At 43.3% G+C, this 15,000-nt stretch overlaps 2 protein-coding genes across 4 annotated transcripts in view; both read left to right on the forward strand.

Annotated features, from left to right (window-relative positions):
• TSEN54 (tRNA splicing endonuclease subunit 54) overlaps positions 1 to 15,000 on the forward strand; it is a 121,818-nt gene that overhangs the window by 43,979 nt on the left and 62,839 nt on the right. The gene's annotated exons all lie outside the window — the stretch shown is intronic.
• LLGL2 (LLGL scribble cell polarity complex component 2) overlaps positions 1 to 15,000 on the forward strand; it is a 68,011-nt gene that overhangs the window by 22,092 nt on the left and 30,919 nt on the right. For all 3 annotated transcript variants that reach the window (XM_063120283.1, XM_063120282.1, XM_063120284.1), the window contains exons 3-8: positions 4,835 to 4,932; positions 6,370 to 6,451; positions 10,844 to 10,962; positions 11,953 to 12,111; positions 13,246 to 13,408; positions 14,223 to 14,355. In XM_063120283.1, coding sequence (XP_062976353.1) covers positions 4,835 to 4,932; positions 6,370 to 6,451; positions 10,844 to 10,962; positions 11,953 to 12,111; positions 13,246 to 13,408; positions 14,223 to 14,355 — 754 coding nt within the window. The remainder of the gene's footprint in view (positions 1 to 4,834; positions 4,933 to 6,369; positions 6,452 to 10,843; positions 10,963 to 11,952; positions 12,112 to 13,245; positions 13,409 to 14,222; positions 14,356 to 15,000) is intronic.

A 15,000-nucleotide genomic window follows, 5' to 3' on the forward strand; every position in this document is an offset into this window, starting at 1 on the left:
TTTTAATGTTTAGTTGGTGGTTTTCTTAGTAGATTTATATTCTGCCTTTCAGTTAGAGTTGTTAAAGCTGCTCATAACACTTATAAACAAACAATGGATACACCAAGAACCACACATTTAGAACCAAAACAAAACCTACCAGCTCTGCTCAGGCAAGAGCTAGCATCTGATGTCCCCCCCCCCCCCCCAGGTACAGTTGAGTTTAGATGGGCCTGTGGCGGAGAAGAGAACATATGTTGGTAACCCTGAGTTTCCAATAGGAGAGACAAAAACCCTTTGGAATTTCACCCTTGTATAGCACTTAACTGTTGAGGCCTCCCTTAATGCAACAAATACAGGATTTCAAGAATTGGGCACATGGACCTGCTAAACAGATGCATTCCAAGCATTGCCCCTCCCCCTGCCGGTAGTCTTAATACTTCCTGCTCTCTGAATGTGGTAGACTAGTAGCTTCTCTTCTTGTCCCTGCCCGCCAGTGTTTGCATCTGGACACCCTCTGGTGGATTAAAAAGCCAAATCCCAAAGTTCACCCTAGAGAAAACAAAACTAAACGCACAACTGTTAACTACAAGCACCAGCCTTTATTGGTATGATTTAAAGTAGTATCCGTGCTGCATTAGACACTCAATCCTAATTTTGAAATGGTGTCATAGCGGAGTTGTAGGGGAAAAGAAAGGGAGAACTTGTAGCAGGACCTTTGGGGGCATGAAACCATTCCTCAGGAGCAACTCTCCTTATATAATTGTTTCCTGAAATAGCTTCCCTAGTGCTATCCCTTCTCCCATTCTCTCATCCTGTCCACACACACACACACTGTTATCTTCTCCTCCCCTCCCTTGCTAATGGGCAGTCAATAGGAACAATATGGACTGAGATTCATGGTAGCAAGGAAGGGTGTCTTGCCGCCACGATGATGCATGTGGTCCGAGCTATGAGTTGGGCATTCCCTGATGGGAATCTTGTCTCTGCCATGAGTTCATTAGATAGCCTTAGGCAGGCCACTCCCTCTCAGCCTCAGCACTTTCCTTGCCAATGCAGTATGGAGGATAACCATACTGAGTGGCTGTTGTTACAAATGGACATAAAGAACTTTGAAGAATTGAAAGTGCTTTACAAATGTTAAATATTATGTAGGAAGACGCGCCTGGTGTTTTCCCTTCAAATAAACAGCATACCATTGGATCCATGCCCCCATCTTATGAACTGCCTCAGATCCAAGTGTGTTTGGGTTGATGAATTCTTTGACAGTGGCTCCTCTGAATTACTAATGCAAGGAATTATTTTAAAACTACTAGCTGCATTAGTAGTTGTACCCAAATCTAGCTGCTACTTTCATGCATTCAGTGTTATCTTCCTCCTTTGTGCTAATGACTAAGCTTAAAACCTGCTGAATTTAAAGTCTCCTTAAAGAACAGCACATTAAATGCTTTATTAATGTATGAATGCAGTGGCTACAAGTTAGTGCTTCTTTTTCATGCCCTTGTAATATTGGCCATTCAGAGTGGTGTTCCAACCAATATTTAAATCTCCCTCAGTTAAGTAAAGTTTGGGGTGTGTTGACTGCGATTTTAAAATTGCCTTCAGCTCAGACTTTGCTTTCAGGGTTGACCAAAGTAAACCAGCTCTTCCAGTCTCTCCTCGTGATGTTGTAACATGCTTCCTACCAAAAATACATCTTTCCCAAGTACCACAGGGAATACTCCATTACGGAATCCAGGTTTTTGCTATGGAGGTTGTGTCCTCCCCATGACTCTCACTTGTAATTCTTTGGCACATGTTATCTCAGTAGGTCCCTGTATATCCATCCTTCTGTACTTACTGTCCACATGGCAAAAAAAAGTACTCCAGGAGTTGCTTACAAGTATGTGCCTCAGGCTGCAGTATCAAGGGGCAGGCTCAGGCACTTTCTCAAGTATTGATCTGTTGACAGATAGGGACACAGCCTGCTGTTTGACAGGCAGGCTGGAATCTTTCCTGGTTAGTTTCTCTTTTAAGTTTCTATTGAAACCGTTTCCATCTTGAGATGGTTTAACACTCACCCCAAAATAACACAAATTTATAACATAGATGCACATTTGAAAAGAAGCTTTGTATGAAGATGGTGTGAGATCAGGTTTAATTTTATAGTTCAAGTATACCAGAACAAATGCCAAAGCATGTCTGTCTTTTAAAAATATCTTTACCTTTTATGGACTTTCTGAACATTCTGGTTGCAAATTTCACTGTGCAGGGAACCTTAGTTTCGCTCCCAAAGGGAGGAAAAACTACTATACTAGGTTCTACTGTACTATTTCAAATGGCCAACTTCCTTTGCTGCCCAGACATTGTGCCAAGTGAATGTGCGCCCCAGCAACAAAGCAGGCTGCAGATGCCTAATTGAGGAAACCACTCTGGGGATTTAAGGACACCTGTGGCTACCTGTTGTAGAAATCTCCTCTTAAACCAATGAGCAGCATAGAGTGAAACTCGGCTTCTCAGTAAAGACACGATACCTCCCTCTTCTCAGTCTGTCTCATGTCAAGCTCTGTAAGACAGGCATGTCTCAACTGGTGGTGATAAGTTAGCCGATTGGCAAAGTTCAGCTGCCAGACAGGCTGGTTCACCTGTGTTTTACCTAACTGGAAGCATTCCACTTAATTCATACCTAAGAGGGGGTTCCTTGCTTTCATGTGTCTTCCAACCGCCTCTGTTAATTGATGTAAACACTGGCTGTTTCATTGAATGAGTAGTTGTGGATCTGATTCACTACTGCCTGGACTCCTGATCCCTTTCTAATGGAGGATTCTGGAAAGCAGCTGTTCCCTCACAGTTGTAAAATGATTGTGAATGCCAGTGTGGGGCGCGAAGTGGGAGAAACAGCTGCCAATCTAATCTTTCCAATTGTGTTCTGGAGTTGAGTCAGCTTGTCCATTTACAAGAACTGCTTATTGCAGTATGACCCCCTCACCCACCCGCCCACCCCACCTAAAATGCATTTCCATGTTCTTAGGATAACCTGCATTTCCTGTCGACTCCAAAAGGAAAACTAAAGGGCTCTTAACAAAATGAAGGCTGCTCCTGCCCATCTCTCTCTATCCAAGGCAATGTTACAAGACTTCATTGTTCTTTCTTCCTCCCCGCCCCCCACTTAAGGTACACCTGCTTCTCCCATCCATTGGTGTACACGGTGACATAAAATGAAGCTACGCACACAGCTTTTGGTCCTCTCCCTCTTTTTTAACCTGAGATATATACGCCTATGAGCTCAGGAAGCCAGATAAGGGCATAAAGTACATTGCCATTCCAATATAGTATGAGAAATCTGCAAAGAAAGCATGTTAAAGCAGTGGTTCCCAGCCACGAGTCGTAGAGGGTGGGTGGCCTGCAAGCAATTACGGCGTTGTTTCCCCATCTAGAGTTTCATGCTCTGCTTGTCTAAGAGCTCCCAAACAGCATGTGGGAAACTGAACAAGAGCCAGTAGAACAGTTCACCCTATGTATGATCTATTGAAACTCTATTCTACTATGACATTCCAGACTGAAAACTGCTTGGTTTAGTCTCTCTTCACATCTGTAATGCGATGTGCTTTGTTGCTCTTCTCCTGTACTAGATATGTGCTTTCGCTGAGGATGTGCCGACCTTACCCCAGCACTCAGAATAGTTGCCATTCTTCAGGCGTGGTTTTATTTTATTTTTTGTGGTTTTTGGTTTGCAGGAGGTGGGGTGGGTTCCTAATGTTTGGCTATCTTCTTGTTGTTCAATTCCTTTTGGAAAAAAAAGGATAGAAGCTCTGTATGGGGAAGAAGCTCTTCCTCATTTCTGTTACCCATCTCTTAGAAATACCGTGTAGGATGAGGTCATAGCTAAGAGGCAGATCATATGCTTCGCAAGAACAGGGCTTGGGGTTCAATGCCCGACATCTCCAGTTAAAGGGCTTTCGGTAGCAAGGCGAATGGAGCTCATGAAGCAACAAGAGGGAACAAAAGCTGCAAGCCGTGTACATTCATATTCAGAGGGCCCAGCTGTCTCTACTTAGCTGTAAGGACTACTTCCCAAGAGGGAGAGTCTCAAAACACTTCTGAAATAAAATGCACCGTCTTTCCCTACACAGCTGGATCTTTCTGACGGTGTTTGCTCCTGAGACATCTCTCTACATGCAAACTTGGAATGCTGTTGTGGTGGTAGACTTTAGCTGGGTTGTAGATAAAACAACTACAGGCCTCCAGCAGACCTCCCAGCAGTAGGTGTCAAGAGTTCTTGTTGCTGCTGGCTGGGTTTACAGAGTAAGGGAAATGTCGTGCAAGATGCTGTGACTTTGCTTGAGAAAATCACACAGCCCTTTCTAGCACGGTATGGTTGATCACTTGCTGAAATTCACATAAATGAAGTGAAAATGAGGGTTCAGGAAACATCTCAAGGCTTCTCTCTAAAACTATTGATATATAGGAGCAAGAGAATCAAATGTGTGAGAATAGTTTTATTGACAAATGAAGCTGGTTTGTTACGTTTTTGGAATGATAAATTCCTGGATAGCATTTGCCCATATTGGTTATTTTCATTAGTCTGAATTTAGGTATTAGAATTTTTCATCTGTAAGGCTGAGTTATTATTTGCTTGTATATGTTTTATTGTTTATTTTGTATATTATTGTTTCAGTAAAAACTATAAATACATTGTTGCAAATCTACTACTGTCAGACTTTAGCTGAAAAACTACTTTACCGTGACATATTTCTTGAACCCAGGATTGCTGCTGTGTCCGAAAGTGCATTATGTTTGCTTGGCTGTAAGCCAGAATACTTTCTCTAATATGTATACTAAATGCTATGTATGTTTGTGTTTTCTCTTCCACCAGACTGTTGAACATGGCTTCCCCCACCAGCCCAGTGCCCTGGGTTACAGCTCTTCCTTCCATCTTATGGCTATTGGAACCCGGTCAGGAGCCATCAAACTGTATCCTTTTACTTAGTCTCTGAGCTGCAGAATGGCTTTCAGCAGCAGTAAGTATGCCGACTGTGTGGTGATACTTTGCATTCATGTAGCATTCTGTTCGATGCACTTCCCATACATTAACTTGGTGATCATAACAATAATAGCCATGTTTGGGCATTCACCCTCACATGCAGGGTTCTAAATCACATGGGAACTCTACATGCATAGGGAAAACTCCCCAATTCAGACTTCCCCTTCCATTGCATGGAAGCTGGTGGGGCTGGGAAACAGGGAACCAAGGTAGACAGAATGCTTGCTGGCCCTCGCCATTGATTGTAATCGTTTGAGGATGAACACATGAATACGGCTAATATCCCCATATTGTGAACTGAGGTGGGTAAGGGGAGTAGGACTGAGAAAATACTGACTAGCTGCCTAGTCAGTTTATGATGGAAGTGACACTTGAACCAGGGTAATCTGGTCACTTGAGCTCAGTGTAATGGAGGTTCTAGTGCAAGACCCAAGTGAAATGTACTAAACTGTGACTTTAAGGCTAATGTAGTCTAGTGGAAAGTGGTGTTTGTAGGCAAATAGCTTTATCACCCACTTGCCAACTCTTGTTTTAAATATCCTGACGCAGAGGAAGGGTTCATTTTTAGCACAGTACAATATTTGTGGTTTGAATTTTGAGTCATAAATACAAGCTTTGGCTTTCCTGTGTTGGTAGTCCTAAAGTACTGAACTAAAAGAGCACTTTGAAGGTGCTTCTCTTTCATCCAGCCCCAATATAGCACATGTATGAGTGAAACCCTGATTCCCATGGCACCGAGCCAGCTAAGCATTGCAGGGTGGGGGGTGGCTTCTTGCTCCATTCCTGAAAGAGAGACTGAATCCTTTCCAGTGGCATTGTCATTTCCAGCAAGGCTTCCCTTCAGGAAGGTTCTTGCAAGCAAGGATTGAGCCATCTGTCTTCTGGTTATGGATTAAACAGGGATTGCAGCATCTGGAGGCATCTTTGAGAATAGATAGGCTCCAGTCGTCTTATCTTGCCTAACTCCCGAAATGCTGCACAAGTGCCTGCTCTCCCAAGTATTTAAATTCATATCAGGTGGATATGTGTGCGTTAAAGTTATCTGCTAACATATTACACAAAAGATTTCTAAACAGCTCTTGCCTGTTAATGAGCAAAAATTTCAGTAAGCCTATGCCTAGAATACATTTGCCTCCCTATATTAATCGAAATGTAAATTGCTGCGTTTACGTCTGCTCCATGCCTGTTCAGTTGTAATAGTTGTCTGTAATTACACGCAAATTACCTAGGGTGACTTCAGCCTAATGCTTGTTGCAATATAGGAAGAAATCACAATTGCTCTAGGATTTAACTAATGTCACACAAGTTGAGTGCAGCAAAAACATCAATGGACACTTAAATACTGTTGACCTCAATCAGTCATTCAGCTATGGCACTCCAGGAGTTGAGTTCATGGGCTTACATGACGAGACCAACACGGTTATGCAAATACATTTCATTCCTGGCCAGGTGAGTAGAGTTCAGGTAACTGCATTGTGTGCTTCATTGTGTGATTAGATTTTCAAACATCTACAGTCAATATAGATGTTAGTGGCTGACATGGACTTTGCTACTAGCCCACCATGATGTAAAACACAATAAATGTTATGATGACTTGACAGTGAAAGAATTCAAAACTTCTGAATGATTTAAAAAAAAAGAATAATGAGAACCTTGACAAATTGGGTCAAAAGGTATCTCTTTAACAAAAGAAATCAATTGGAAGGGAGGAGAGGCACCCTACCCCCTGCAAAACACACACTCACCCCAGTCTCCAGTTCTTTATGTAATTCCTCAATATCCAAGGGCAAAAGCTGTTTATTTCTCCTGCTTTAGCACTGATGTGGCTGATACTCCTGTGTCTTCTGTAGCCTGAAGATCCAGTGTAATTCCTAGCCAGAAAACCTGCAGATACCTTAATAGCTTAGAGCCTACCTCCTCTATGGCTGTTACCAGCTGCGTAGGCTTGCTCCTTCAATGTTTGACTAGCTAGATTCCTGACCAGATCAACAGTGTTTGGTGCAGTCCCAAGGTAATGGGCTTTGAGTGGTCATTAACTGCTATGTTCCCTCTTAGTTCTATTTGTATTTGAGCCACACAAATGTAAATTGGGCTGTCACCTCCATTCTGCAGGAATAAAAAAGTGAACAGAAGTGATAGAACATCATTGCCAAAGCCAGGAAATTACTATGCACAATTCACAAAGTGTCCTATGATTGATTCATTTGTTGAGGCATAAGCTTTTGTAAACTAGAGTTTGAGCTTATAGAACAATAAACAGGTTCTTCCTTAAAAGTGCTGTCACACTCTCCTGTTTCTGCTACAGTAGACTTAACACGGCTGCCTCTTGAATTTGGTACGGCTTGTAGACTGAAGATAGTTGCTACACGTGTTTTTAAAAGTTGAATGTACTAAGGAAGGAACTGAAGGGGGAGAGGGCACACCAATTAGCGCAGTGACAAAACTACTCTTGATTCCAGTCCAGTGGAAACAGTCTGTATACGTTGTCACCTCTTGCTCGTAAAAATAAACAAGCCCTAAAGCCGACTATCCTGCTCTCTTTCAAATGGCCAAATAGTCTTTGGTTATGCTGGAGGGCAATGGAACTTTGGGTAGCTTTCTGCGCCTGTCCTGTATGGATCAGCTCAGTGTAGGGTATAAATTGTCTATGCTGTTGCATGTTAAATGCAGCATAATTGTAATTTTGCCATCGATACACAGTTATTGGCTCAGTTCAGACAACACATTTCTCAATGGTGGTTTTAGAACCCCACGATGGAGTTTTTACACCACTGTTGAGAAATGTGTTGTCTGGCGGGAAAACTCCATGCAATGGTGGAGGGTGGTTTTTTTTGGAAAACACTCCCCACAGAATATCCACGCTGTGCAGAGGAGGGTTCCTGCACAACCATTGTGTTGCATGGCAGGCTCCGTGGAGTTTTCTGTTGTGTTGAGTTGACTTTTCCCACTGGCTACAGAGTTCCCTGGTAAGAACGGCAAAAGAAGCGAGCGCTGTTCTAAGAGAGTCGCCGGGATTGTCTTTTCGCAGCAATGGCTGATGGGATACCAACAGGAGGGGGAGGAGAGAGGGCATAGGAACTGTCAATCAAACATCACAATGGATTGTAACTCTACGGTAGCCCACAGTCACACAGCAGTGGAGTTAGAACATGTTGTGTGTGGAGTACCCCCTACAAACTCAACTGTTGAGTGGCATTTTCACACTGCGTTGACTAATGTGTTGTCTGAACTGAGCTGTTGTGTACAGCAGCTGCTCAATCTGTGTACTTGCAGCAAAATAAAAACACTAGAGATGGCTTTCTGTGTAGGACAAAATATGATGTACAAAGGGCCCCCTTCTGCCATTTAACTTCAGAAAGCTGTTGAAGCCACGCTTTACATAATACGTAGAGTTGAGCTTGTTGCCTTTCCTGGAAACTGGTTCCTGAGTAACACACTTCTACAAATACCAACTCCCAATTATCCAGTGGCCCTAAAACAAATACTGCAGAAGCTTTTGAAAAGGCTTTGTCACTGAGATTAGGAGGGAAGAATTTTGTGATCGTGGGCATGTTTTAGCACTGACCTCCTTTGTTCATTAGCAAACTCAGGACTGATTCTCCTGCCTTATCATGATCACATAAGGAGAAAATGTTAGGAACGAGCGGTAGCTGCATAGTGTATGACACAACGTTGACATAATACCCCTGGGAAACGTTCCTGCTCTGCTAGGTGTGGTTTCAGCAGCTAGAATCCTTGATTTTTAAATACCAAAATATTGGTTGGGGTTGGGCTTCTAACAAATATTCTGGGGTGCCACTCCTTTTAGAATGAAGTCAGATATGAAGAATGCAAGGTGAGAGGAGAGTATCGGAATACACTACTCGCTTCCAAACAGGGTGGGGATGTGTGTTACTCAAATAACAAGGAATTAAAATTACTAGCCAAGCATAGTGTGCCTATTTAAATAGGTAACTCAGAAAGATGCAGGTATTATTTGGGCCCCGAATGGAGGAATCTAACAGACAATTGGGCAGCTCTGTACTACTGTTTAGCGTCAGTACTGAACTAGGCACCATGAGGAGCCCAGAAATGGTCAGGTCTCTCCCCAGGACACTTTCCTGTGATAGATGGATAAAGCCAGAAGGATAGTGCAGGTATGGGAGAGTCAAGGGAGATGATGATGATGATGATTTTCTTACCCACCTCTCCATTTTGATCGAGGTGGGGAACAACAATAAATATAAAATACATAAAACTGAATTAAGAACATAATATACGTTGTTAAAACATCCTAAAAACATTCTAAACACATCCTAAAATTCCCCTGGATAGGCTTGCTGGAAGAGATCAGTCTTGATAGCTTTCTTGAAGCCTAATAGATTGTCAAGTTGACGAGTCTCCTCCGGCAGGCCATTCCACAGTCTGGGAGCAGCAGAAGAGAAGGTCCTCTGGGTAATACCCATCAGCCTAACTTTGACTGACTGAAGTAGATTCTTCCCAGAGGACCTGAGTGTGCGGGGTGGATTGTATGGGAGAATACGATCCCGTGAGTAGCCTGGACCCAAACTATGTAGGGCTTTAAAGGTGATAACTTCGCCCGGAAACTAATTGGCAGCCAGTGAAGAGATTTTAAAACTGGTGCAATGTGGTCACCCCTAGGTGTACCAGTGACCAGCCTGGCTGCCATATTTTGAACTAGTTGAAGTTTCCGGACTAGGCACAAAGGTAGCTGAGCACATTGCAGAAGTCGAGCCTCAAAGTTACCAGCGCGTGCACTACCGTCTTTAGGTTTCCCGACTCTAGGAAGGGGCACAGATAGATATTGATGCTATCATGATTCAGGAAAGGCTTTGCTAAAGTAGGGTTAGGAGAGGTCCTACAGGAGAGGGAAGTGGCTTAAAGAGCAGGGACCAGGCTTTCCAAGCATAGAAAGCCACATAGCAAAAGAGATGAAGGTAATGGCTAGACTGGGCCAATTGCTGATAAGCTTGTGCACTACAAAGAGAACAAGCAGTTAAATATAATCAGGTTCACTTGATCTGCATAAGTTAAGTCTCCATCCCCCACTCACATTCCCCAACCATTTTTCCTCTATTCAGAGGGCATTTACTATGTCATCAGCATCCAAATTTGGTTTGTGTGGTAGCATCCAACAGTAGATAGTACCTGACAGTTGACTCGGAATGTACTGTACCAATTTGGAAAGATCCCCTTGAATAGACAGATGACAAACCAGTTGAATGTTGATGCTACAGGTCGCTGCCTTACTGCTGTGTTTCCTCAGTAAATGCCTCATTCTTTTTTACAGGGGGATAGTACTCCCTGGTCCTATGCTGAAATTAGGCTGTCTATTTCAGTTGATTTCCAGAGAGAGAGCCATGTTAGTCTGTTGCAACAAAAACCACAAAGAGTCTTGTGGCTCTTTAAAGATTAACAAATTTACTCTGATGTGGACACAGTACACTTCATGCATCTGATGAAGTGAAGAGTGTCCACGAAAGCTTGTGCCACAATAAATTCTCTAGTCTTTAAGATGCCGTAAGAGTCTTTGTTTTTATTTCTATCGATTATTTGAGCTTTATATTAATATGACTGGTATTTAGTCCTTCAACAGCATTCTTTTGGGGTACCACTTTAACCTTATAGCCTTTAGTCCTCTATTATAATCTAGAAGTCTCATACCATCTTTGTTTCTGCATAACTTTATGTTGTCCTGGTTAAAACATCATTTTAGACGGGCCCCGATTACTGTGGCTTAATGAAAACAATGCCTGAATAACATGGCGCTTGAAGTGTTGCTGCACTTGATGCCACCCTAAAAATTGCTTGCTTTTTTCCTTTTTGTGGGGTACTTTTCAGTGCCGCTTAGTGACGCTGCTGGATGACAACAGCCTGCATTTATGGACCCTGAAACAGTCCCACAGCGGCGCATCTGAGCTGCAGGAGGAAAGACATTTTACACTCCGAGGACCCCCTGGGTAACTACATACATTGTTTTGTTTTGTTTTTCTTTCCAGCTAATGCAAACTCTGTGGACTAGTTCTGTGCTCTTTGAATAGCCTGTTCTTTGTCTTTCAATTGTGGGAGAGAGAGTTTGTGTGTGTGTGTCACATGTCTTTCTAAATATGAAGCTTTGCTTGCTGGGGTATTCTGGGAGTTGCAGTCCAACACACCTGGAAGGCAACGGGTTGGAGAAGGTTGGTCTGGAGGTTTAGTAGTGTGCTGCAGGCTCATGAATGCCCTTCCCTGACTCCATCCCTTTTTCCCTTGTATGCCTTCTTCCAGCCTTGTTTGAGCAAACCATCCTTTGCTGTTGCACCTGAACCAGATAACTGTAGTTTGGCTCAGACAAGGCAAGGAAGGAGTGGGAGAACAGAAGGGATGGAGGTGCTTGCCTGACAGACCCTTGGGACCGTTTTGTCTGAACTCAGCCTAGGTTATTGCTACTGGGAAAGTAGTCATGGCAATGATTTAAATGGTATTGCATGGGATTCACGCACTCCAGTCTTGGTAAAAGACTGCAGCTACTGCAATCTTTGGGTGGGGGGGTTGGTTGCTAAAACTGACTTGCTGATCAACCTAGTCTGAGTGTCCACCATATATTGTTTACTACGGTACCTGTTCATTTTGTCTTTAAAGCATGCTTAAAATATTCTATTCATTTCAATAGAACTATGCCCATTTGGATAGAATATTTGATGCTTCCTGTAGACATGTGTGATAGGTTAACAGCAAGTTTCTATTCCCATTAGACTTTTTTGTATTACACTTTATTTTCTCCCACTGAGATTTTTGGAATGAGAACCCGTACTTCAATTTTTCGTCTTCAGGAATGTTTTGTGAAGCACTTGCAAAAGGATCTTGGGTCCATGTTTCTGTTTCTCATAATGGTATATGAATGTTGATGGGGGAGAACTGATTTTTCTCAATTGTAACTTATCGGGATCTTTCTCCCCATCTACCTGCAGTTCCCCTCCAAGTGCCACCCAGGTAACAGCAATCCTCGCACATTCCTCACAGGAACTTCTGTACCTCGGCACTGAGAGTGGTAATGTCTTTGTGGTGGAGCTCCCATCCTTCAGAGTGCTAGAAGATCGGACCATCAGTCCAGAGGTTGTGCAGCAACGGTAAACACAGACACTGGCACTAGCAAGGATTCTGGGACGTTGCGCAGTGTGTGTAAATTAAAGCAAGGGTGAACAAATGGTGAATTGGGATCTACTGGTAGATTTCTGGGGGATCTACAGCAGATTGGCAAGGGCCTCCAATTCCCAGTTGCTTAACAATAGTGATTTCTAGGTCTAAATTAGACTTCAGAATCCCATTTGGCTCCGTTTAGTGGTCTTTGGGTCTCTAGTTGAAAACATAGATCCTGCAAGTGTGCCCTCCCCAGAACTAAAGCATAGGAGTGGGCATAAATACTGCAAGACTCACAAGCAGCACAGTTGCTTTACCCAAGGGTTGCCTTGCACATTAACCAGTATGGTTGTTGCTGCCTCCTTGGGCACTAGATAACCAGAAGCTGCACACTGTCATGGCGCAGGGGCCATCATTTTGTTTTTCAGTGTGTGGTGAGGGAAGCACAAAATCACTGTAAGATCTGAAGTTCTGATGTGTTTAAATATGTTCAAGATTTAACTTTTATCATTTAAAGCAGTGGTGGGCAACTTGTGACCCACCAAACATTTTGGCTTACGATTCCCATCTTCCCTCACCATTGGTTATGCTGTTTAGGGCTGATGGGAGTTGAAGGCCAAAACATCTTTAGGACTACAACTTGCCCACCCCAGATCTAAAGACCTTTGCAGTGACTACCTTTTTATACCTCATAATGACACAGCGGTGGTGTTGATATAGGTTAAATTGTCACTTCCTTTCCTTAAAATAAAAAAGTGTGCACTGGCTGGAGATATAGGGACTCTTGTGGAGTACTCACCATGGGGTGGGGTGGGGGATGCCATTCCAGATTGCCACCAGGGCCATTGTGGGAAGTACAAAGTGGTGGAATTGGAGGCAGCATGGCTGGGTCTTGGGTTGGAGGAGAAGGTTAGGGCCAGACCACTCTTCAGGATGCCTGAACTGGTGCCTGACCATACGATAATGCAAAGGAGGAGAGTTCCCTCACAGCATGTTTCCAAGAGTTCCCCTCCCATCCTTCCATACTTTAGTTGATTCTTTAACTTCCATAATAATGTTATGCAGCCCTGAGTTGTTCTATTGGTTTATTGGGGTGTTTTGTTTTGTTTTGCATTTCCTTACAGGGTGCCAGAGGATTATCGAAACAGGCGGTCACTCGAATTGGTAGAAGCCTTACGGGAGCATCCCCGGAACCCCAATCACATCTTGATTGGATACAGCAGGGGCCTCATTGTCCTCTGGGACTTGATAAATAACAAAGCCACACACCATTTCCTTGGCAATCAGGTACTGATACATTTCCAAGGCTCTGGATTAGAACCAGGTAACCCAGTGGTAGGGAACATGTGGCTGACCAGATGATGTTGGCCTACAACTCCCATCAGCCCCTGTAAGCATGGTCAGTGGTCAGTGACAGCGGAGTTATAGTCCAACAACATCTGGAAGGTCACACATTCCTCATTCGTTTGCTTTGTAGGCTAACACATTTATTATGGCATCAAGTTTTGTGGACTCAGAGCCCAGACAGGTGCAAACTCTCCCCACCTTTGTCCTGGTGAGAACAGGCCAGAAGGCTACACACAGGTAGCACCACCATCATCTACATTTTTAAGACTTTCATCTGAACACATCGAAAGTGGCTGCAAATGCAAAAAGCGTTTTAAGGCAACGGTCATATTAGACACTTTAAAGAGACCCAGCTAAAAAGCCTGCCTTCCAAACCAAAACTTGCTCTTCGCCCATTACTAACAGCTTAATTAAATTTACTGTCCTTACATTTCCCCCTTACAACATGGACAATTCAAACTTACAGTTATCTTAAGGGAAGGAGAAAGGCCTGAGTCAGCTGTCCTTCTGTTCAATAGCCTAGACAGAGCAGTCAGCTGTGGGCAAGAGCATCCAAGCGCTTAAATCAACTCCAGGTTTCCAATTCAAGATGCTTTATTGAGGATTCCAGAAAAAAAGAGGTCAGAGGAAATCAGAGGGTGCATTTCAAAATAAAACCCAAAATCTGTCTTAACAGTTCTTGATGCGGCTTTTCTTCTGAATGAGCCAAAACAATTCTATGGTTACCTTGGACTTTGTTGCTGTTTCTCCCTAGCAACTGGAAAACCTCTTCTGGCAGAGGAACGGCCATCAACTCATCAGCTGCCATTATGATGGGAGTTATGCCCAGTGGCCGATTACCAGTGATGATAGGCAGCCTGAAGTGCTGGAAAGCAAAGTGCCTTATGGTCAGTATGTGGGCAGCTGGGAATGCATGCCTTTGGTGTCGTACTTGGTTGGACACGTATCGAGAGCACGTTGGTGCTGCTTGTGGACCCACCAAGCTGAAATACTGCAAGGGGCTAAAATATTTGATGTGCCTGCCCAATTGAGCAATGTACCAGCCTAATTCCGGACCATTGGTCATGATGACTGGGGCTGGTGGGAAATGATACCATCCTTCCAGGGGACCGCTCTGATTGAGAGTATCCAGACTCTAAATGAGGCCTTCCCAAGCCTGATGCTCTTCAGATGTTTTGGACTACATTTCCAAATATGTTAGGGGTGTTTTAATATATGGATAGTCCTGTGTTAATGCAAGTAACATCAGACCATTTCTCTCTAGCCTTCTAGTCATAGGACCTCCTTGAGCAGACAACTTTTGTTAAACTGTATAATGACAGTGCTTCTAATTGCAGCGTCTGCATCGTTAGTGTTTCAAAGTCATCTGGATATGCAAGTTAAGTAATGAGTACTTCCTCCCACATATGGGGAAATTAGAGGTGTTTCATCTCGCTGTGTCAGGTTTATTGCTAACGCCAAAACGTTGTGTGAATTTTCTACTGATAAGTATGTGCTTATAATCTATCTTCTCTTTAAAACAAAAAAATCTA

Source organism: Elgaria multicarinata, chromosome 3 (genome assembly GCF_023053635.1).
Source record: "Elgaria multicarinata webbii isolate HBS135686 ecotype San Diego chromosome 3, rElgMul1.1.pri, whole genome shotgun sequence".
Taxonomy (NCBI): Eukaryota; Metazoa; Chordata; class Lepidosauria; order Squamata; family Anguidae; genus Elgaria; species Elgaria multicarinata.